We start from the raw sequence: 24,572 nt of genomic DNA, 5'->3' as shown, positions 1-24,572 counted from the left end.
TGTGAAAAAATCCGAGCTTGCAAATAGGTACTGGGCGGGACATCATCTCCTTGCTGGAAGGGCACCGTTGGAGATCAACTCCAACTAAATCCTGCCCCAGCCATGAGGTCACAGCAGGCTCTGAGGTCACAGAAGTGCCAGAGCCCCGTGGTTGCACAGCAGCACAAGGAGCGAGCAGTCAGTGCTTGAGCACAACTGTTGCGGCAGCAGCAGCGGCGGTGGCAGCAGTGGTGCTGACATTGGGACAGCGGTGTCAGGACAGCGGTGGCAGCAAGAGCTGCGGGACTGGCAGAGGGCAAGGCAGCATGGCCCTTGCTCTGCGCCTCTTCCTCCTGCTCCTCCTGGCCGTGGCCCTGCCTGCCAGGGCTGCCCAGGCTGCTCCGCTGCAAGCGTGGCGAGCAGGTGAGCCGGCAGCCTGGCTCCCCTTTCCCGGGACAGCGCTCCCTGCTCCCCGGGAAGCGCTGGGGATGGTTTTCCCCAGGCCTTTAGGGAGGGTTTCCTCTGGGGGAGGGAGAGAGCCCCCAGGGCCCTGGGCTGCCCCAGTTTCCCCTCCCGGGATGTGTCACAGGGCCTGCAAAGAGGGTGCAGAGTGACCAGGAGCCAGCCCAGAGCTCCCCAGGCCCCTGTGCAGCTTTGGCCTTGTCCATTCACATCTGGCCCCCACAGCCCTTGCCAACTCCCTTGCAGTGCCCAGTTCCCGGAGGGAGAAGGGGATGCCAGCGCATCATTGAAATGGGTCTGGTCTTTGCTCCCTTCTAGATTTGGATCGCGAGTTTAATGATTTAGATTTGTTGTTGAATGATATTTCGAATGTCTTGAAGAATGCTATAGGTAAGTTCTGAATTTCCGTTACTAGTGACATATTATCCAGTATCCAAGTGGCAAGAGCTCGTTCATCTGCCATTTTCATTAGAAGGGTTCTGAAAACCTTGCCCTGCTCTTTTCTGGAGCCCTGAGAGATCCCACAGGATGACTGTCAGTGGGAGGAAGGAGCATTTAGCCGTCCAACCTCCTCCCATGTTCAATGCCACTGTGTCCTTCCGTGCGGTCTGTGCAGTCACAGACAAAAGCAGAGAGGGAAGGTGCAGGGCCCAGGGCTGTGCCCCGGGGCTGAGCCTTTCCTGCAGCCTGAGGATCTCCTACAGTGCCATGGGTGCTGCTCTGTCCTGCCTTTCTTTGCAGCTGAACCTGTTGGTGAAGGTGATCTGGCTTTCCAACCCACGTCCACGACTGAGCCTCTGGGACATGGCGAGGGTAGGTCAAGGCCTTTCCCCTGGGAGAGCTGCCAGCTCAGAGCCCAAAGCTCGGCCAGGGGGGCATCGCTGCAGGTTCCAGGACAGAGCCATACACGTGTTTGCCCTCGCCCTGCGCCATCCCCTCACCGCTCCTGAGGCTCAGTGGTGCCCGTGCAGCTGAGTAGAGGCGGCAGAAGCTTCTGTGGCTGTTGTGTTACAGATGTGTCTGCAGGGAGGACTCTTCCTGATCCTTCCCTCATTCCTACACAGAAGCCTGCCTCCCATCACAGGGGTGAGTAGTGTGTCCCTGCTGACCCCACAGACTGAGCCCTGCTTCTGTGGGATCCATTAATGGGAAGAGGAAACATGTTTTTCTAAGGTCCTCTAAAAGGAAAGAACAAAGCTGCAGGACAGAAGAAAGCCCATGAGTCATCTGAACACATGAGGCAAAGGACGAAGGAAATGCAGCAGGCAGGACAAGGTGGGTGCATTTCCCTCAGCCTTGTCCTGGGGCTCAGCAGCTGGGGGCTTTGGCTGCACATCTGGACACGCCGTGCCCGGCACAGCAGGAAGGGATCCATGGCAGCCTCGCTTCCCCGCTGCTGCTTCCACGCCCTGCAGGGCTGTTTGCCAGCCTGGCCTGGCTGCAGCTGCTCCCCGGCCACTGCAGGATTGATTGTGGCATCAGCTGACAGGCAGCCCAAACTGCAAAATGCACCTCAGATCCCCTGCAATTTCCCATCTCCAGGCAAATCAGAAGGGGCAGCTGTTTGGAGTACAGAGGGCTCTGGTCTAAACAAAAATTTTATAGGAATTTCCTCACCATTCTTTACCATGTCTGTGACAAGCATTGCCTCTTGAAGATTCCCCATCCTCAATGGGGAACAGCACCACCCAATCCAGCTGTACCACATCTTTTCTCCAGAAGCAGATGGAGAGGCTGTGATGAAGGCTCAGTTTCCCGGAGGAAGCAGTGGCTCATTGGCAACTTCTGCTGCAGGAAGGGAGGCAATGCCAGGCACAGCCACAGGAGGTAATTGCTGTGCCTCTGGGCCTGAGCCCTGCTGGGGCTTGAGCTGCCCTCTCTGCAGCTTGGTACTGTGGGCACAGCCCGGACAAGACGGGCACAGCCCAGAGGAATTGTCCCAAGCAGGCTCAGGGCACTCGGGTACTGAGCTGTCCTACTGGGGTCCCTCCGTGGGAGACACATCTCCAAACCTGGGAGCGGCTGCACGGGGTGCCCATGGTGGGGAAAGGGCAGAGGGGGAGAGCAAGGCTGCACTGGGTCCTGAGAGGGCTTGGCCATGTGCCCTTGGGATGGAGAAAGGGGTCCCAAGGCAAAGAGAGATGGAGAGATAGAAGAAGGTGGGAAAGGCAGGAGAAAGGACAGGAGAGTCAGAGGGAAAAGGGGGATAGCTGTGGCACTGCCTGCTGCAGTTTTCCCCAGGGCTTTAGCAAGAGTTGCAGCTGTGGCAGTGACAGCACCCAGGGCCTTGGGCTGCTTCAGCCGCCCCACCAGGGATGTTGCACAGGGCATGGAACGAGGGTGCAGAGTGACCAGGAGCCAGCCCAGAGCTCCCCAGGCCCCTGTGCATCTTTGGCCTTGTCCATTGACATCTGGCTCCCACAGCCTTACTCGACCCCCTTGCAGCGCCCATTTCCCAGAGGCAAACGGGGATCCCAGCATGCCCTGAAAAATGTTCTCATCTCTGCTCTGTTCTAGATGAGGTGTCTGGAAAGGCTTCTCCATTAGATGGACGGCATAAAATTTTGAAGCCTTTGGAACCTCCTGCAGGTATGTTCTCATTGTCCCACCACAGAATAATTGTTGGCAACCTGGCAGGAACCAGGTGACAGAAGTTGCTGTGGCTGTTGTGTTACAGATGTGTCTGCAGGGAGGACTTTTCCTGTTCCTTTGCTGGTTCCTTCACCGAAGCCAGGCTCTCATCGCAGGGGTGAGTAGTGTGTCCCTGCTGACCCCACAGGCTGAGTTCTGCTTTTGTGATATCCGTTCATAGGAAATCAAACCATGTTTTCTAAGGTCCTCCAACAGGAAAGTACAAATCTACAGCACAGAAGGAAGCTCATGAGCCATCTGAATACATGAGGCAAAGGACAAAGGAAATGCAGCAGGCAGGACAAGGTGGGTGCATTTCCCTCAGCCTTGTCCTGGGGCTCAGCAGCCGGGGGCTGTGGCTGCACATCTGGACACGCCGTGCCCAGCACAGCGGGAAGGGATCCATGGCAGCCTCACTGCCCCGCTGCTACTTCCATGCCCTGCAGGGCTGCTTGCTAGCCTGGCCTGGCTGCAGCTTCTCCCCAGCCTCTGCAGGAAGGCATTGGGCATCAGTTCACAGGCAGACCAAACAGCAGCAGGGACCTCAGATCCCCTGCGATTTCCCTGTCGCCAGTCAAATCAGAAGGGGCAGCTGTTTTGAGTACACAGGGCCCTGGCCTAACCAAAAATTTTATAGGGATTTCCTCACCATTCTTAACCATGTCTGTGACAAGCATTGCCTTCTGAAGGGTCCCCATCCTCAAAGAGGAACAGCCCCACCTGACCCAGCTGTACCACATCCTTTCTCCAGAAGCAGATGGAGAGGCTGTGATGAAGGCTCAGTTTCCCGGAGGAAGCAGTGGCTCATTGGCAACTTCTGCTGCAGGAAGGGAGGCAATGCCAGGCACAGCCACAGGAGGTAATTGCTGTGCCTCTGGGCCTGAGCCCTGCTGGGGCTTGAGCTTCCCTCTCTGCTGCTTGGCACTGCGGGCACAGCCCGGACAAGACGGGCACAGCCCAGAGGAATTGTCCCGAGCAGGCTCAGGGCACTCGGGTACTGAGCTGTCCTGCTGGGCTCCCTCCGTGGGAGACACGGCCCGAAACCTGCGAGCGGCTGCACAGGGTGCCCATGGTGGGGAAAGGGCAGAGGGGGAGAGCAAGGCTGCACTGGGTCCTGAGAGGGCTTGGCCATGTGCCCTTGGGATGGGGAAGGGGTCCCAAGGCAAAGAGAGATGGAGAGATAGAAGAAGGTGGGAAAGGCAGGAGAAAGGACAGGAGAGTCAGAGGGAAAAGGGGGATAGCTGTGGCACTGCCTGCTGCAGTTTTCCCCAGGGCTTTAGCAAGAGTTGCAGCTGTGGGAGTAAGAGCACCCAGGGCTTTGGGCTGCTTCAGCCGCCCCACCAGGGATGTTGCACAGGGCATGGAACGAGGGTGCAGAGTGACCAGGAGCCAGCCCAGAGCTCCCCAGGCCCCTGTGCAGCTTTGGCCTTGTCCATTGACATCTGGCTCCCACAGCCTTACCCGACCCCCTTGCAGTGCCGATTTCCCAGAGGCAAACGGGGATCCCAGCATGCCCTGAAAAATGTTCTCATCTCTGCTCTGTTCTAGATGAGCTTGCTAGGAAGATTTCTCCATTAGATTGGCTGAAGAAAATTTTGAAGCCTTTGGAGCCTCGTGCAGGTTTGTTCTCATTGTCCCACAAGAGAATAATTGTTGACAACCTGGCAGGAACTTGGTTAGAGAAGCTTCTGTGGCTGTTGTGTTACAGATGTGTCTGCTGGGAGGACTTTTCCTGTTCCTTTGCTGGTTCCTTCACCGAAGCCAGGCTCTCATCGCAGGGGTGAGTAGTGTGTCCCTGCTGACCCCACAGGCTGAGTTCTGCTTTTGTGATATCCGTTCATAGGAAATCAAACCATGTTTTCTAAGGTCCTCCAACAGGAAAGTACAAATCTACAGCACAGAAGGAAGCTCATGAGCCATCTGAATACATGAGGCAAAGGACAAAGGAAATGCAGCAGGCAGGACAAGGTGGGTGCATTTCCCTCAGCCTTGTCCTGGGGCTCAGCAGCCGGGGGCTTTGGCTGCACATCGGGACACGCCGTGCCCGGCACAGCAGGACGGGATCCATGGCAGCCTCGCTGCCCTGCTGCTGCTTCCACGCCCTGCAGGGCTGCTTGCTAGCCTGGCCTGGCTGCAGCTTCTCCCCAGCCTCTGCAGGAAGGTATTTGGCATCAACTGACAGAGAGCCCAAACTGCACCATGGATCCCCCTGCATTTTCCCGGTGTCTGAGCACATCCTGAGGTGTGCCTGCTTGGCAGAGGGAGGGCCATAGGAAGCCCCAAAGGCCTGTGGGGATCAGGATTTTCCTGATTCTTATCCATGTTGTGGACAAGTATTGCCTCCTGAAGAGGCCACCACCTGCATGTGCAATGATTGCATCTGATCCCACCAAGCCTCTTCCTTTCTCAAGGGATGGACAGAGAGGGTCTGTGGAAAGCTGCATTTCCTGCAGGAAGGGAGGCGATGCCAGGCACAGCCACAGGAGGTAATTGCTGTGCCTCTGGGCCTGAGCCCTGCTGAGGCTCGAGCTGCCCTCTCTGCTGCTTGGAACTGTGGGCACAGCCCGGACAAGACGGGCACAGCCCAGAGGAATTGTCCCGAGCAGGCTCAGGGCACTCGGGTACTGAGCTGTCCTGCTGGGCTCCCTCCATGGGAGACACGTCCCGAAACCTGGGAGCGGCTGCACGGGCTGCCCATGGTGGGGAAAGGGCAGAGGGGGAGAGCAAGGCTCCCCTGGGTCCTGAGGTTAAGTCCGGGCAGAAGGGTTCTTAAAAACTTGCCCTGCTCCCTTCTGGAGCCCTGAGGGATCCCACAGGATGCCTGTCAGTGGGGGGAAGGAGCATTTAGCTGTCCATCCTTCTTCTGTGTGCAATGTCAATGTGTCCTTCTGTGTGCTCTGTGCAGCCACGCAGAAGAGCAAAACGGAAAGGGGCTGGGCCTAGGGCTGTGCCCCGGGGCTGAGCCTTGCCTGCAGCCTGAGGATCTCCTGCAGTGTCACAGGAGCTGTTCTGTCCTCCCTTTCTTTGCAGCTGAACCTGTTGGTGAAGGTGATCTGGCTTCCCAACCTACGTTCAGGATTGAGCCTCTGGGACATGGCGAGGGTAGGTCAAGGCCTTTCCCCTGGGAGAGCTGCCAGCTCAGAGCCCAAAGCTCGGCCAGGGGGGCATCGCTGCAGGTGCCAGGACAGAGCCATGCACGTGTGTGCCCTCACCCTGCACAAACCCCTCACACCTTCTGCTCAGGCCTGGCAGCTATTTGGAGGAAGGTGGGCCCTGGCCCAGCCCCAAAAGGCCAGATGGTTTTGAATCTTATCCCCATTTTTGATAAGCATGATGTCCTAAAGATGCCACCAAAAGAAATCAGAAATTGTTCCATCTGATCCAGCTGAACTTTTTCCTTTTTCAAGTGATAGCGCAAAAGGCAGGACAGAAAGGAGTGTTTCCCCAAGCAAGCAGAGGCCGACTGGCCGCCCCTGCTGCAGGGAAGGAGGAGATGCCAGACATGGGCACTGGCACAGGAGGTAATTGCTCTGCCACGGTCAGCCATTTAACTGGGCTGTGTGGTGGCACCTCTTCCCCCCAGGTCCTGCCCTTGCATGGTCCAGAAGCAGCCAATGCTGGAGGCACATCTGGAGCCTTGGAGGCCTCTGGAGCTCATTCACAGCCCTGGGGAAAGGGGACCCGTGCACTAATGTCCCTCCCACTGCAGCTGATCTGGAGCTGGCCCTGAGTGCCCAGAGGCCCAAGGCACAGGAGCAGCCCCGAGCGGGAGCCCTGCCGCGAGCCCAGGGCCAGAGCCAGCCTTGGCTCCCGACTGGGCAGGGGCTGCACTGGGTCCTGACAGGGCCTGACTCTGTGCCCTGGGGCTGGGGGAGCTGTCACGGGGCAGGGAGGGCCAGGGCTGGCAGTGGCTGCTCAGGGATGGCTTTGGCCCGTGTCCCTCCAAGCAGCCACTGCCCAAGCAGCTGCGCTGCCCCCGGGCTCTCCTCCCGGCCTGCTGGGCTTTGTTGGGTGGCACAGCCTGTGCCAAGGGGCGGCAAGGTGCCCGCAGGCCCCAGCTCTGGGGCAAACGGAGAACGTCCTGCCCGCATCCACCATGCTGCCAGCTCAGCAGCGCAGCACCGCACGGGCTCACGCTCCCCTTTGCTCCCACAGGTGCAGCCAGCCCCACCACACATGTTCCGGATTCCCAGAAGGACCCTGGAAGGGGTTTCTGTAAGGGAACAGGCTGCTGGATAGGATTAATTGCAGGCCTGCTTTTTTTGGAGCTTATTTTCATCTTATTCTGTGTCCAAATTTGGACTTACTGGAAGAGAAAAGGGTGAGTGTTTTGTTCACTTTTCCCTAAAACAGCTTCTTTTAACAGTCTTATGTTGTAGACAGGAAATGTTCCCAGAGAAGCTGCTGTGGTGTTGTTGCCAGTCTGTGATTGTCCAGAGAAGCTGAGCAGCCTTGCCAGCTCTGGGCCCTGCTGTGCAGGAGGGTCCCTGTGGGCCGCTGGCAGCTGGGGCCTCAGCCACCTCCTCTCTCCACAGGGATGACTCTGCAGCTTCATAAGACTGCCCAAATAACTCAGCCAGGGGGAACTGGACCTGTCATCTCGCATCTCCGTGCCCGTGTCCGTTGTCCCTTCCACGGCTGCATTACCAGCTCATTGCTAGGGACAGCTTGTTGGTATCACCACCCAGAGCAGGAGCCTCTGTCCCCAAAGGTCCTGCCCCTGGTGTCCAGCCAGGCCAGGAGGTGCAGCCCTCCTACCAGGGATTGGCTTGAGCCTGGCAACATCTTTGGGGTTCAGCTCAGGTGTGTCTGTGCTACCACCAGCACTGCTGGAGCTGCTTGTCTGGGCACAGCCAGGGCTGGGCAGGCAGCAGCTGAGCACGGGGCTCCTGAGTCAAAGCAACCTCATTTTCTCTTTGTTTTACGTTTATACACAGCAGAACATTTTAGAAAAATTTAGAAACATTTTTTGTAGAAAAATATCCACAAATATTTCTTCCCTTTTCCCATTGTAGTTTAGTATTTTTCAAAGTAGTTTTAGAATTCTGAAAAATTTGAACAGTTTTACACTTGCCAAATAAAAAATAAAACTGCTTTTAATTGGTGATCATTACAGTTAGACGAACTAAGTCATCACAAGACACCCAGAGTTCTGGAGAGGCTCTTTTCCCACTGGAGATTTTTACCTTCTGACAGCAACAGACCTAAAGCCCTGTCCCTGATAATTTCCGGGATTTCTTACAAGCTCATCTCTCAGTCTTCAAAGGCAAACTTTGAGCACAGTGAGAATCTCCTGCTGTGCAGGAGGGTCTCTGTGAGCCAGCTGACACTGGGGCCTGTTTTGTAGAGATAAACGCAACTCCATGACTTTGTGAAAGTTGTAAAGTTGGTATGTTTATTACTGTGCTGGATGCATGTGGAGATTCCTCTCCTTAAAAGACATGTGTACCTCTGGGAACTCCAGATCCTTTTTCATCACCCTCTCAAATAGATATGCATCCAATTTTACGATAGGTTCATACATATTCATTTTACAAATTTGGCGTGACATTTACCGCTAGTTAATCTTTATCAGAAAGAATTCCCAGGTCAGGTTGGCCTCTTCTTACAGCAGTTCCTCTGTCTCTGTGTCCCCTGCCACCCCCTTATCTCTGTCCTTCACTGAAGCAGTTTCTCTGAGCCTAGGCTTTTTACCAGTCAGACTAAACCGCTATATTTTCCAACTACAGACTTAACTAAAAAATGTACATTTCGCCTAAATCAAAATGGATTTCTACTCTGGAAAATTTCTACTCTGTCTCTTTTCCCCCCTTTCCTAGAAAATAAGTAAATTCTTTTATCTAAAGCAAATCCCTATGACAATAAGTGTCTCTTAATGCTTTACCATGTACGTTTGATACGGAGGTTAACTCAGCTGTTCATTGTAGTATTCTCCAATTTCACATTAGCAATATAATGGATAACCCTAAAATTAGCTTATTCCAGCTAATATTAACAAAACTACAATGGAATGACACTATTTATTAAGGACAATTGCAATTGGTGGACACCCAAAGATCACATTCCACCAGTGATGATCTGCAGTTTCCTTTACTATTTGTAGAATTCTGCTTACTTCCTTGGTGTCATGTTAGACAGTAATTTAGGTTTTCTCTGTTTTCTGGAATTTCCTTCAAAATCTCCAGTAGGTCTGGTGCTTAATTGATTGTTTTACCAATGTAAGGTCCATCCCAGCAGGAGTAGGTGATGGTCTGTGTTGAATTGTGTAATTGGTTTTAATCAACTGGTGGGATGTCACTGGGGCCACGTACAAAAAATCACACCCGATAATCTTAAAAAAATTGCAAGCACAAAAATTAAAAATATTTCTTCTAGAGAAAAACGCATTGTTGCTATCATTTTTTACAGTAGCACAAGCAGTTCCCAGGCACACATAACTTTTACTAGTATATACGAGCACAGTTTTCTGATCAGTGACTGGATGAATCTCAAAGTGGCAAATACTCTGTTCAGTGTCTAGACACACATCTTGGCCATTAATTGTATTGCTTTCACAAATGAATCCTAGTTGTTCTCTAGTAATGCAGGATTCTAACTTTACTCTCTTGGCCACTTTTCATTCACCTTTCCTGCGCACACCCTATGTTCTGAAGGGTAGAGCACTGTTTTTTCATTATTTAATCCTAGTGCAACGATGGGGCGGATAACATAAACAGTGGCATTACGTATGGTAAGCACAAAGGCAGTGGCCACATTAGATGCAGGATCATAGGTGAAATTTAATATAGTCCACCAGGATTGAAACTTCTTTTCAAAATCAGTCACATTATCCCAGACAACTTTCCAAATTTCAGCTGGAAAATTACCTTCACCCCCTTCCCGTATGATCTGAGCTGCTGTTGCCTGCATCTATAACTCTGCTTTTATACATCTGAAAGCTAAAGACACATTATTTTGAACTGTACCAAGTGCTTCTAATATTAACTTGTGGTCTTGGCCCCCGACCTTTTCCCACTTTGGCAGTCAGTACTTTGGAGATCTGCCACTGGCTAGTTCCCAATGCCAATAGAGATGACTGTAAAGGCTGCTTCAATTTTGCTAGGTCACCTGCTGCAGTGGCCAGTTTATTCATCAGTATTTCTGAATCAATTCCATTGAAAACTCTCAATCCATTCCCTAACATCCCAGTTAGATCATTTCTTATTCTGCTCCTGAGCTATATCTGTCTTAGTAACCACGTTGTGCAGCCCTCAAAGGATGTTCTTAGGAAAGGGGAGCAGGCTGGTTGGATTTTTGAGATGTTCATTTGCACTAGCAACTCAACACGTTTGAGAGACGGTTCTGGATTGAACAACAGTTGTTTTCACTTACATTCTTCACTATGTAGGGGCCTATTTCATACACTTCAGGTTCAAGTTTGGGTTGGGTCTGTACTATTTGATTACTAGTGTGGGTTGTATAAGGTTCTGCTGCTGTAAAATTGCAGTGTCTATTTAAAATTTAATGAGAGGTTGATAGCATCTCGAGCTTAAAGGCAGGTCACTTCTACAGGCTGTATCAAGGAGAAATTACACCAACAGTCTGATTCACTTGGGCTATCACAAACTTCTTGGTGCCTGTATACGGGGAGGTTGAGACACTAATTTCATCTGGTTTCTCATAAGCTGTCTCATTGACTACCTAGCACTCTATTTTGATTTCTTCTCTCTTGATCTCCTGAAGTGCCCACAGTTCTCGTTCTTGCCACTCTTGCTCCTCATATACCTGATCTTCATGAATTACTACAGTGGATAGGTTTAGCTGTTTTATCTCAGAAAGTTCTCCCATGCATCCAGTATACAGATTGAAAGCTTGGGACCAAGGCCATTCAGCATTGCTTTGGAGAGAGGTACTCTCTAATTCTAAGACTCCAGTTATAATTACATACAAATCAATTCTGTAATTGAAATGACAAACTACCCCTGGCTGCAATATACTCATTTTGCCTGAGTAAGTTTTAATCTCAGTTCATTGTTTCTTGATGTCCCTCTCTAAGGGGCTCCTGGGGCTTTCTTCACTCGAGAGCGATGGATCCAGGCATTCTGCTCCTTCATCTGGATTGCAGTGAAGGTGGTGAGAAGCACTTGCAGTGATCTCTCTCACTGTGCATCCTAAGTCTTTTCTGCAAGAGGCTTAGCATATACATAATCTCTAGACTGTATGTTATGTACTGGTCTGTCCAGCTCTTTGCTCCGAGTTCTAGCCACGTGTTTCTCAATTTCTCTGAGCTGTTTGCTTAAAGCCACCATGCAGGTGGCCAGGGTTATCTCTCCAATGTGGGTAGACATTCTCTTTTGTATTCCATATGGCCTTCCATAAAGCATTTCAAAAGGACTCAGCTTTTCTTTAGCTCGTGGTTTAGTCTGAATTCGCAATAGTGCCAGTGGAAGAGCTTGGGGCCAGGGTAGATTAACATCCTGCCCCAGTCTTACAATCTGCTGCTTAATCAAATGATTCATTTTCTCCACCTGGCTGCTTGATTGCGGGTGGTATGGAGTGTGAAGTTCTCAATCTATGAATCTATGCCCAGGTGGCTACTAATCTGTGGCACTATTTTGGAAATGAAAGGTGATCCTCTATCCGAGGATATTGTGGCTGGGGCTCTGAAGCATGGTATTATTTCTTGTAATAATACCCTGGTCACCTCTCGAGCTTGGACAGTTCTGGTGGGGAATGCTTCTGGCTACCCTGAAAATGTATCTGTCAATACTAATAAATACAGATACCCCCCTTTCCTTGGGAGTTCTGAAAAGTTAATTTGCCACGGCTGTCCAGGCCCATGGCCTCTCTTAATTTGACCGAGTTTCTGCCTGGGGGTATTTTTGGCATTAGTCTGGAGGCAAGGATCTCACTGTTGGTTTACCTGAGTAATAGTGGCAGATTAATTCTTGGCAATGATTCTTTCAATCAGATATGCATTTTAGAAAGCCTGTGGAAACTACTACCTAAAAGTCAACACTTTATTTTGATGCACTCTGTATCACTGGCAGCCTTGATCATTCTGGGAAAGGAGCCACACTTCATAGAAGCTTTTAAGTAGTTAGGCCCCAGTGTGTTTTCTGGTGCTTTTCTTTCACATCACAAAAATGGGAAGGGATTACTGGCTCTCTTTCAATGGTAGCCCACCCCTTGTGGTTGCATGTCTCTTTTGATTAGTACTATTATATTTTGGCTTACTTTTGAGGGAAATCTGTCCATAATTACTCCACTTTTTGCTGCCTTATTTGCCTCTCCATCCACTAGCTCATTTCCTTCTTCCAGTTCTGAGCTCACTCTCTGGTGTGCCTTAATATGCCTTTTCAGGCAGCTGAACCGCTTCCAGCAGCTGCATTGTCTCTTCTTTTTGTGAGGTTAGCAGTCCCCTCTCTTTGCAGATGGCTCCATGTGCATGCACAACACTGAATGCATGCCTCGAGTCCGTATAGATGTTTAATCTCTTTCCTTTTGCCATTTCCACGGCACGGGTCAGGGCAATTATCGCAGCCTTCTGCGCAGAGGTGCCTGTCTGTAAGGGCCTGGATTCTATTACTTCTCTGCAGGCAGTCACTGTGGATCCAGCATGTCGCTTTGCACTGGCAATGTGGCTATTACTGCCATCAGTGAACCAGGTCTCTGCATCGTCCAGAGGAGTGTCTTTCAAGTCTGGGCATCTGGAGTAAGTAGCTTCAATGGTCTCCAGGCAATCGTGGTGTACTGCTTCTCCTTGATTTCCACTGAGAAAAGAAGCTGGGTTGACAATATTAGTCACCACTATCTCTACATCATCTTGCTCTACCATGATGGCCTGGTATTTCAGAAACTTCTGTGGTGAAAGCCAGAGGCCACCCTTTGCTTCCAGTACTGCGGACGCTGTGTGGGACACTAGCACAGCCATTTTTGTCCCAGGGTAAACTTGCGTGCCTCTTGAATGTCCAGCACGACTGCTGCTACAGCTCTGAGGCAACCTGGCCATCCTTTGGCTGATGCATCTAGCTGCTTGGAGAGGTAAGCAACTGCCCTCTGATATGGACCCAAGTCCTGAGCCAATATTCCCAGGGCAATGCTTACGGTCCAGGCCAGACATGCTTCCCTCGTCCGAGTGGCTATTAGAAGATCATCCTGGTACTACAAAAGCCTTCCTTCTTCCCGTGGAGCTTCCCAGGACTCTGGATCTTTGCAAGTTGTTCTCTAATCGGAGTGGGGGAATTTTTTGAAGCCTTCAGGTGCATGGACCATGTGAGCTGGGCTTTGCACTGCTTTTAGGGCTTTCCCATTTGATTGCAAAATTTTTCTGGCTGGATTCGAGGGTATGGAGGCAAAAGAAGGCATCTCTCAGGTCTAAAACTGCAAACCAGGTTAGCTCAGGTGTTAAACAAGTTAGTTAAGTATATGGATTTGCTACCACAGGGTATAAATTCTTTGTTACCTTATTGACAGCCCTCAATCCAGTACTATGAATTATTGGGCTGATTTCTTCCCTATCTTCTTTTTGAGGGCATACTACTTTATTCTCACTGGTTGACTTTTTCTTTAAGCTTGACTAATATCGGAGGGCATTTTTCACCTTCCCTTGTACAGCAGAGGCCCATACCCCCCGAAAATACTTATTTACTTATTCTCATACCTCTTTACTCATGTTTTTTTTAATTTCAATGGCTGTTAATGTAAAGTTTAACATCTATATCTCATTTGCCTCCAGAGTAACCTCTCCGTTTGAGAATGTTTTGCGAACTGGTCATACACAAAAGCTTCTACGTACACGTTACTTTAAATGTTTGCAAAAGTATGCCTTATTAGACTGGCCAGTTGTTCCCTACATTACAACATAAACATTCTCCACAGGTACTAAAGTTTTCTTTAAAACTGAATATATGGCCTCTGTATCAACTAAAATTCTATCCTTTTCTTTTCTTCTGGTCTCACTGCCTCTCGCAGAGGGGTCTGTTACATCCTAGCTCTGGATGAAATTGAACTGCCAGGAGGGGGATGGGTGCGAGTGGGTATACCTTTGGAGCCTGAGTCCTTGTGCCTTTTGGAGAGGTCATCTTTATCCTTCCTGCCTTACCTTAGGAGGAGTCTGTAACTAATCCTATGTACTCAATTTGCGAATTGTGATTGCTTTGCGTTTCAGCATGATAATCTTTGTCTGACTTCATACATTGCTATCTTACGCCGCATGCTGAACAACACGTTTGATTTGCCTGCTCTTTGCTTTGTTTTGTTTTTTTTTTTTCTGAGAGCCACTCGAGTAGGTCAGAGGGAGCTCTGAACCCACAGTTACTCAGCTATTCTGGGTGAATTTTTAAAGCAAAAAACACATCAGCATACGGGATGTTCTCTCATTTACCTTCTCATTTTAAAACAGCATTAACTGCAATAAGGTATTATAAATCTTTTTATTTTCTGAGCCGCCCCTACTGACAGCCTTCTCCCAGTGAGCTCTTTTCAAAAGGGGCTAGTTCAGGAACCTCTTTACTCTGGTTAGTTCTCATTATCTCCTTCTTCTTATACTATCTTGTTTCTACCCAAGCCTCACAATGTCTTTTCTCAGTTTTTCTTCACACACAGACCTCCAGGTGGCAGGTATCAGAAGTGATTCTCCACACATAAGCTTTAAGATCTCAGGTTCTGAATTGGTTTGATCAGGAAACTTTAAGTTCCACTTAAGACACAGAACAGTAATACTAGTGCCTCTCACAAACTCTGCATTGCACGAAAGGTGCCAGCCTCTCAATGCACCAAAAACTCCCGGGAATTGCCTGCAGGCTATCCCATTTATCACTTCGGCGTTTATCACTTAACCTCTACGGCAGATTGTTCTCCTTCTAAACTTACTATATTACCCACTGAAGTCCCATCTCTTCTATCTAAACTCTGTTTTACAAAATCTCAGTCTTTTCTAGTTCTCTTCTTGCACAATCTAATTAAAGCATTGTTTCTACGGACACTCACTTTACTGCCTTGCTTATTACAGCAAAAACTGTGAAATGCCTACAAACACACACACACACACACACACACACACACATACACACACACATCTATCTCAAATTCACTAGAGCCAGGGCTTGAATTGCTGTGGGGGGGAATTCTTGGAATTCCTTTAATTTGCTTTACCACCGTTAAACATAAATCACCATACTATAGTTCTTCTGTGTAAAAAGCTACACTTGTTGCAAACAAAATCTTAAAATCTCCACAAACACCACTATACAATCCAAGACTCAAATTACTACAATGTGGACGAAGAACTACACAAAATCACTGGGAAAGGGCATATCTCTCCACGTGCCCACTTTCCTCAACACAGCACAGCATACAATAATTCAACATTTACCCACATCAGCTTTCTCTGGACACAAAATCAAAATAACACAGTAAAATTCCAGAGATCAAGTCCAAACTACCAGGGCAAAGAAACTCCCTGAGCTTGTACTCACGGTTAAAATGTGCCAAATCCACAAAATCACCACATTTAAACACAATAAATATCCTCACTTATGTTTCCCCACTTGTTCTACATCTCTGCAGGGGGCTCCCTGCCCCCACAGCCTGCCTCAGCCGGTGCCTGAGTTGCTGGTTTTTCTCCATGGTTTTCTTATAACTCTGCTCCATAGCATTGGTAGCCTGACTCGTAGTCATGCTGCTGTGGAGTTGTGGCCAGTCCATGGTTGTCCAAAGAATTCTGCTGAGGGTTCTGCTGCTGCCCAGTGCTTTCATTGGCCTCTTAATTGCTGGGCCTTGTCCTGGGCGGCCCGCTGGAGCTGCAGCCAGTGCTGGCTCCCACTGAGGCTGCCTGGCCAAGAGCAGCCCCAGGGGCACAGGGCAGAGGCAGAGCAAGGTGGGGAGGAGAAAGAGCAGGGACGAGATTGCCCTTGAAAGGCAGAGGCGCTCTGGGGCCCGCTCCTGGCCAGGGAGCCTGCCCAGAGCCGTGCCCTGCTCGCCAGGGCCTTGAGGGGCAGCTGTGCAGCTGGGCCAAGCTGTGCCAGCAGCTCCAGCCGTGCTGGGGAGCCTTGCCAGCTCTGGGCCCTGCTGTGCAGGAGGCTCCCTGTGTGCCACTGGCAGCTGGGGTCTCAGCCACCTCCTCTCTCCACAGGTGCTCCTGTGCATCTTCAGAAGAGGGGCCTAGCAACTCGGGCAAAGAGAACTTGACCTGTTATCCCCGGTCTCCACTTATGCCCTTATCTGCCCTGCCGGGGCTGTAGCACCATCAAGAGGCCTTCCCAAATTCCCCTCCTCCAAAACGAGACCCTCTACCCCAGAGCCCCCTGGTCCTGTTCCCCAGCCAGGAGAGAAGGTGGGCAGCCCCTGTCTGCCAGGGCCGGGCTTGGCCAACATTTTATATTTCAATAAAGTAATGGAGTTGTCACACCTCTGTCCTGGTGGTAACAGGTGCAAAAGCCACTCCGCAGAAGCACAGGCTGAGCTCCATGGCCAGGAGCAGCTGTGGATGCCCACGGTGGGGCCAGGCAGGTGCCAGGCAGGGGCTGCTGTGACCAGCGGCGGTGCCCCCAGGGATTGGGGAGCCCATGCTGAGCATCCATGGGCTGAGGGCACATTGCCTTCTGGGGGATGATCTGGGCCTGAACCTCATAAGGCAGGCATGGATATTTGGGGTCCCTGCTGAGGGGTGCAGGGATCCCTCATGAATCACAAAGGAGTATTGATGGCCTCTCCTAAGGTGTGCAGGCATCCCTCATGAGGTGTGCAGTGGGGTTACATTTCAGGGGGTTCTTTACTCTTCTCAGCACAGCAAAGGGTCACTTGGCCGAGGTTTTGCAAAGCTGGGAGAAAGACTCTTGCAAAGCCTTGGGCCTGGCCTGCAGGCACAGCGGGCGGGCAGAGCCCATCCTCTGGGGCCAGGCTGGGCTTCTCAGGCCGGGCCGGGCCAGGCTCGGGGCCCGGCAGGGAAGGGCCGCGGCCCTGGGCTCTGATGAGGCTGCTGAGCTCCGCCCTGCCCCTGTGCTGCAGCCCAACACATTTACAGCCAGGGCCGTGCCCTGGCCCACAGGAGGCACCCGGGTCCTGCAGCTTAGGCTGCACCTTCTCCCACTCAAGGCGGCTGGCTCTGTTCCTTTGGAGGATCCAGAGCCTTGTACTTTGGCCTGATGGTGCAAAGATCCCCCCAGCATCCCTGAGCTTGCAGAAATAAAGGCTTTGTGCTCATTAATATGAAAAGCTGTATGGGTGGCCTGCAGCTAAAGTTCTTTTGTAGCCTGGACCCCAGTCAGTGCTCGAGTTTAAATGAATGACCCAGCCCGAAGCTGGCCTAAAGACTGATTTGATGAGAGGGACTGAAGCTCTGTTGACTGCGAATTCTCCAGGAAAAACGTACAGGAACTTGGATAATGCTGGTGACAAAAGCAGAGTGCAGAGTTGAAGCTCTGAGGCCACCTCACTTCTGCCTGCCCCCACCCATTTTTTTTAATTTTGTTTAATATTCTGAGGGCCAGTTCTTGCATGAAATGGGCCCTCAGCAAGGAGCTGCTGGGTCTACTGGCTGTGTACATTTGTGCTCCCTGTGCTTCTGGTCGCCAGGGACAGCACCTCTTGGGACAGGGGGTCCTGCTATGGGTGGTATTGGCAACAGCATGTCCCCAGCAATAAGCTGGTAGCGCAGCCGTGGAAGGGACAACAGACACTGGCACAGAAATGAGAGATGACAGGTCTAGTTTTCCCTGCCTGAGTTATTTGACAGGTCTTGTGAAGCTGCAGAATCCTCCCTGTGAAGAGAGGAGGAGACTGGGGAATTGGGAAAACAATGGGGTATGCATAAGTTTTTGTATATGCCCCATTCAGCATAGGCATTTGTGGGAAGTGATTTGTTGAAGGAGCTTTGAAGCAACCATTACATTCAAAAATGGAGAGGGGCCTCTGGAGCTGAATGATCAAAAGTACATAGAGGTGTTAAGTTTAACCTTAACAGCTGTTGAAATTGAGGGGGAAATTGATGAAGAGATACTAAGTCAAATATTTCCCAGGGTATGGACCTCTGGTGTACCAGGGATGGCGAAAAATGCCTCCTCCATAGTAATTAAGCTTAAGGAAGGGACACAACAAGTCAGAATTAGGCAGCAATACCCCCTAAAGAATGAAGACAGGGAAGGAATCAGCCCAATAATTGAAAATTTTCTGCGGTTGGGGATATTGAAAGAATGCCAATCTGACTCCAATACTCCTATTTTACCCGTTGGGCAATCTGATGGGTCAGACCGGATAGTACAGGATTTGAGGGCTGTCAATAAAGCAAGAGAAGATTTGTATCCTGTGGTAGCCAATCCATATACTTCATGAACTTGTTTAACACCTGAGCTAACCTGGTTAACCATTTAAGAATCAAAAGATGCCTTCTTTTGCCCCCCTATCCACAAATCCAGCCAGAAAATATTTGCAATCAAATGGGAAAGCCCTAAACGCAGTGCAAAACCCAGCTCACATGGTCCATGCACCTGAAGGCTTCAAAAAATTCCCCCACTCCGATTAGAGAACAACTTGCCAAGATCCAGAGTCCTGGGAAGCTCCACAGGAAGAAGGAAGGCTTTTGTAGTACCAGGATGATCTTCTAGTAGCCACTCGGACGAGGGAAGCATGTCTGGCCTGAACAGTAAGCCTTTTGAATTTCCTAGGACCCCAAGGACACAGAGTATCAGGAAAAAGGCACAGGCAGTGAAAGAGAAAGTAATCTACCTGGGGTACCAGGTGAGTGCTGGGCAACGGACGTTAGGGCAGGCTCGCAAGGAGCCATATGCCAAACCCCAAAACCCCAGACAATAAAGGAACTCCAAACCTTCTTAGGCATGGCAGGGTGGTGCTGGCTGTGGTTTGTAATTATGCACTGCTCGTCAGACTCCTCTATGCTCTTATGGCCAGTGGAAACAGAGATCTCCAGTGGACAAAGGAAGGCACACGGGCCTTTCACCAGCTAAAGAGTGCCCTCGTGTCAGCTTCAGCTTTGGGACTTCCAGATGTAAGTGAACCATTCTTTCTGGTTTCCCATGAAAGACAGGGAATTGCCCTGGGAATATTGGCTAAGGACTTGGGTCCATATCAGAGGGCAGTTGCTTACCTCTCCAAGCAACTAGTTGCAACAGCCAAATGAAATTAGTGTCTCAAGTTTGTGGTGGCCTAAGTGCATCAGATTGTTGGTGTAATTTCTCCTTGGTACAGCCTGTAGAAGTGACTTGCCTTTAAGCTCGAGATGCTATCGGGCTCTCATTTAAATTTTAAATCGACACTGCACTTTTTACAATGGCAGGACCTTATACAACCCACACTAGTAATCAAATAGTTCAGACCCAACCCAAACTTGAACCTGAAGTGTATGAAATAGGCCCATACATAGTGAGGAATGTGGGTGAACGATGACTGTTGTTCAATCCAGAATGGTCTCTCAAACGTGTTGAGTTGCTAGTGCAAATGAACATCTCAAAAATCCAACCAGCCTGCTCCCCTTTCCTAAGAACATCCTTTGAGGGCTGCACAACGTGGTTACTAAGGCAGATATAGCTCAGGAGCAGAATAAGAAATGATCTAACTGGGATGTTAGGGAATGGATTGAAAGTTTTAAATGGAATTGATTCAGAAATACTGATGAATAAGCTGGCCACTGCAGCAGGTGACCTAGCAAAATTGAAGCAGCCTTTACAGTCATCTCTATTGGCATTGGGAACTAGCCAGTGGCAGATTTCCAAAGTACTGCCAAAGTGGGAAAAGCTTGGGGGCCAAGACCACAAGGTAATAGTAGAAGCACTTGGTACAGTTCAAGATAATGTGTCTTTAGCTTTCAGTTGTATACAAGCACAGTTATAGATGCAGGCAACAGCAGCTCAGATCATACGGGAAGGGGGTGAAGGTAATTTTCCTGCTTCTTATGTGGCCACTGCCTTTGTGCTTACCATACGTAATGCCACTGTTTATGTTATCCGCTCCATATTGCACTAGGATTAAATAATGAAAAAACAGTGCTCTACCCTTCAGAACATAGCGTGTGGGCAGGAAAGGTGAATGAAATGTGGCCAACAGTAAAGTTAGAATCCTGCATTACTAGAGAACAACTAGGATTCATTTGTGAAAGCAATAAAATTAATGCCCAAACGTGTGTCTAGGCACTGAACAGAGTATTGCCGCTTTGAGATTCACCCAGTCACTCATCAGGAAACTGTGCTCGTATATAGTATTAAAAGTTATGTGTGCCTGAGAACTGCTTGTGCTGCTGTAAAAGTTGATAACAACGATGTTATTTTGTCTAGAAGAAATCATTTTAATTTTTGTATTTGTAATTTTGTGTAAGATTAACGGGTGTGATTTTTTGTACGTGGCCCCAGTGACATCCCACCAGTTGATTAAAACCAATTACACAATGTAACACAGACTATCACCTACTCCTGTTGGGATGGCCCTTACATTGACAAAACAATTAATTAAGCACCAAGGCCTACTACAGATCTTGAAGGAAATTCTAGAAAGCAGAGAAAACCCTTATTAATATCCAACATGATAACAAAGAAATAACCAGAATTCTGCAAAGAGTAAAGCAAACTGCAGATCATCGCTGTGGGATGTGATCTTTGGGTAATCACCACCTGAGAATGGAATACTTAATTAATGTGTAATCCCATTTTAGTTTTGTTAATATTAGTTGGACTAAGTTTAGGGTTATCCAGTATATTGCTAATTTGAAATTGGAGAATACTACAGTGAACAGCTGTGTTAACCTCCTTATCAAACGTACATGTTAAAGCATTAAGAGACGCTTATTATCGTAGTGATTTGCATTAGATGTAAGAATTTACCTATTATCTAGGAAAGGGGGGAAAAGAGACAGAGTAGAAATTTTCCAGAGTAGAAATCCATTTTGATTTAGGTGAAATGTACTACAGTCTGTAGTTTGAAAACATAGCTGTTGAGTCTGACTGCCTGTTCTGGTAAAAAGCCTAGGCTCAGAGAAACTGCTTCAGTGAAGGACAGAGATGGGGGGTACACAGAGAGACAGAGGAACTGCTATGAGAACAGGCCAACCTGACCTGGAAATTCTTTCTGATAAAGATTAACTAGCAGTAAATGTCATGCCAAATTTGTAAAAATGAATATGTATGAACCTATGTAAAATTGGATGCATATCTATTTGAGAGGGTGAAAATAAAGGATGTGGAGTTCCCAGAGGTACACACGTCTTTTAAGGAGAGGAATCTCCACATGCATCCAGCACAGTAATAAACATACCAACTTTACAACTTTCACAAAGTCCTGGAGTTACGTTTATCTCCGCAAAACAGGCCCCAGTGTCAGCTGGCTCACAGAGACCCTCCTGCATAGCAGGAGATTCCCAGTGTGCTCAAGGTTTGCCTCTGAAGACTGAGAGATGAGCTTGTAAGAAATGCCGGACATTATCAGGGACAGGGCTTTAAGTCCCTTTCTGTCACTAGGTAAAAATCTCTAGTGGGAAAAGGGCCTAACCAGTACACCGGGTGTCGTCTGATGACTTAGTTCATCTAAGATTAAAGATCACAAATTAAAAGCAGTTTTATTTATTATTCGGCAAGTGTAAAAGTGTTCCAAATATTTCAAAATGCGAAAACTACTTTGAAAAATCCTAAACTACAATGGGAAAAGGGAAGAAATATTTGGGGGTATTTTTCTAAAAAAATGTTTCTAAATATTTCTAAAATCTTCTGCTGTGTATAAATGTAAAACAAAGACAAAATGAGGTTGCTTTGACTCAGGAGCCCCGTGCTCAGCTGCTGCCAGCCCAGCCCTGGCTGTGCCCAGACAAGCAGCTCCAGCAGTGCTGGTGGTAGCACAGACACACCTGGGCTGAACCCCAAAGATGTTGCCAGGCTCAGGCCCGTCCCTGGTAGGAGGGCTGCACCTCCTGGCCTGGCTGGACACCAGGGGCAGGACCTTTGGGGACAGAGGCTCCTGCTCTGGGTGGTGATACCAACAAGCTGTCCCTAGCAATGAGCTGGTAATGCAGCCGTGGAAGGGACAACAGACATGGGCACAGAGATGCCAGATGACAGGTCCAGTTCTCCCTGGCTGAGTTATTTGGCCAGTCTTGTGAAGCTGCAGAGTCATCCCTGTGGAGAGAGGAGATGGCTGAGACCCCAGCTGCCAGTGGCACACAGGGAGCCTCCTGCACAGCCATGCCCAGAGCTGGCAAGGCTCCCCAGCACGGCTGGAGCTGCTGGCACAGCTTGGCCCAGCTGCACAGCTGCCCCTCAAGGCCCCGGCGAGCAGGGCACGGCTCTGGGCAGGCTCCCTGGCCAGGAGCGGGCCCCAGAGCGCCTCTGCCTTTCAGGGGCAATCTCGTCCCTGCTCTTTCTCCTCCCCACCTTGCTCTGCCTCTGCCTTGAGCCCCTGGGGCTGCTCTTGGCCAGGCAGCCTCAGTGGGAGCCAGCACTGGCTGCAGCCCCAGCGGGCCCCCCAGGACAACGCCCAGCAATTAGGAGGCCAATGAAAGCACTGGACAGCAGCCGAACCCTCAGCAGAGTTTTTTGGACAACCATGGACTGGCTACAACTCCACTGCAGCTTCTCTGGGAATGTTTCCTGTCTACATTAGACTTTCAAAAGAAGCTGTTTGAGGGAAAGCTGAACAAAACACTCACCCTTTTCTCTTCCAGTAAGTCCAAATTTGGACACAACATAAGATGAAAATAAGCTCCAAAATAGCAGGCCTGCCATTAATCCTATCCAGCATCCTGTTCCCTTACCGAAACCCCTTGCGGGGCCTATCTGGGAATCCAGAACACAGGTGGTGTGGCCGGCTGCACCTGTGGGAGCAATGGGGAGCGTGAGCCCGTGCGGTGCTGCGCTGCTGAGCTGGCAGCACGGTAGATGCGGGCAGGACGTTCTCCGTTTCCCCCAGATCTGGGGACTGCAGGCACCTTGCCGCCCCTTGGAACAGGCTGTGCCACCCAACAAAGCCCAGCAGGCCGGGAGGAGAGCCCAAGGGCAGCGCAGCTGCTTGGGCAGTGGCTGCTGAAGGGACATGGGCCAAAGCCATCCCTGAGCAGCCACTGCCGCCCTGGCCCTCCCTGCCCCGTGACAGCTCCTCCAGCCCCAGGGCACAGAGTCAGGCCCTGTCAGGACCCAGTGCAGCCCCTGCCCAGTCGGGAGCCAAGGCTGGCTCTGGCCCTGGGCTCGCAAAAGGGCTCCCGCTCGGGGCTCCTCCTGTGCCTTGGGCCTCTGGGCACTCAGGGCCAGCTCCGGAGCAGCTGCAGCGGGAGGGACGTTGGTGCACGGGTCCCCTTTCCCCGGGGCTGTGAATGAGCTCCAGAGGTCTCCAAGACTCCAGAGGCCTCCAAGCCTCCAGAGGTGCCTCCAGCATTGGCTGCTGCTGGGCCATGCAAGTGTAGGCTCTGGTGGAAAGTGCTGCCACCACACAGCCCCTCCAAGGGCTGACCATGGCAGAGCAATTACCTCCTGTGCCTGTGCCCATGTCTGGCATCTCCTCCTTTCCTGCAGCGGAGGCTGCCAATTGGCCTCTACTTCCCTGTGGAAACACCTCCTTCTGTCCTGCCTTTTGCGCTATCACTTGAAAAAGGAAAAAGTTCAGCTGGATCAGATGGAACAATTCCCGATTTCTTTTGGTGGCATCCTCAGGACATCATGCCTATCAAAAATGGGGATAAGATTCAAAAAACATCTGGCCTTTTGGGGCTGGGCCAGGGCCCACCTTCCTCCAAATAGCTGCCAGGCCTGAGCAGAAGGTGTGAAGGGATCGTGCAGAGCGAGGGCACACACGTGCATGGCTCTGTCCTGGCACCTGCAGCGATGCCCCCCTGGCCGAACTTTGGGCTCTGAGCTGGCGGCTCTCCCAGGGGAAAGGCCTTGACCTACTCTCGCCATGTCCCAGAGGCTCAATCCTGAACGTGGGTTGGGAAGCCAGATCACCTTCACCAACAGGTTCAGTTGCAAAGAACGGCAGGACAGAACAGCTCCTGTGGCACTGTAGGAGATCCTCAGGCTGCAGGCAAGGCTCAGCCCCGGGGCACAGCCCTGGGCCCGGCCACTTCCCTCCCTGTTCTTCTCCATGGCTGCACAGAGCACACGGAAGGACACACTGCAATTGCACACAGAAGAAGGATGGACAGCTAAATGCTACTTCCTCCTACTGACGGTGATCTTGTGGAATCACTCAGGGCTCTAGACAAGAGCAGGGCAAGGTTTCCAGAACTGAGCATCTTGTCTGGGCTGTGCCCGCAGTGCCAAGCAGCTGAGAGGGCAGCTCAAGACTCAGCCCGGCTCTGGCCCAGCGGCAATTACCTCCTGTGACTGTACCTGGCATCACCTCCCTTTCTGCAGCAGAGGCTGTCCATGAGCCACTGCTTCTGCTGGGAAGTGCTTCCTTCTGCCAAGCCTCTACCTCTGCTTCTGGAGAAAAGATGAGGCATAAATGGATCAGGTGGGGCTGTTCCCCACTGGGCACATGGCATCTTCAGGAGCCAATGCTTGTCAAAGACACAGTTAAAAAGCCGGAAA

General features: G+C 50.5%; 1 protein-coding gene across 1 annotated transcript in view; it reads left to right on the top strand.

Moving 5' to 3' along the window:
- The first annotated feature begins 1,673 nt into the window (after positions 1-1,673).
- LOC128939635 (uncharacterized) overlaps positions 1,674-24,572 on the top strand; it is a 215,134-nt gene continuing 192,235 nt past the window's right edge. The window contains exons 1-9 of the mRNA XM_054280730.1: positions 1,674-1,716; positions 2,161-2,268; positions 2,959-3,030; positions 3,119-3,190; positions 3,277-3,378; positions 3,824-3,931; positions 4,621-4,692; positions 4,781-4,852; positions 4,939-5,040. Of these exons, the coding sequence (XP_054136705.1) occupies positions 1,677-1,716; positions 2,161-2,268; positions 2,959-3,030; positions 3,119-3,190; positions 3,277-3,378; positions 3,824-3,931; positions 4,621-4,692; positions 4,781-4,852; positions 4,939-5,040 (748 nt within the window). The 5' untranslated portion in view covers positions 1,674-1,676. The remainder of the gene's footprint in view (positions 1,717-2,160; positions 2,269-2,958; positions 3,031-3,118; positions 3,191-3,276; positions 3,379-3,823; positions 3,932-4,620; positions 4,693-4,780; positions 4,853-4,938; positions 5,041-24,572) is intronic.

This window comes from Melozone crissalis, unplaced genomic scaffold (genome assembly GCF_028551555.1).
Source record: "Melozone crissalis strain CALT ecotype California unplaced genomic scaffold, PUWL_Pcris_2 ptg000029l_1, whole genome shotgun sequence".
NCBI lineage: Eukaryota > Metazoa > Chordata > Aves > Passeriformes > Passerellidae > Melozone > Melozone crissalis.
This window is presented reverse-complemented; position numbering and strand designations above follow the sequence as displayed.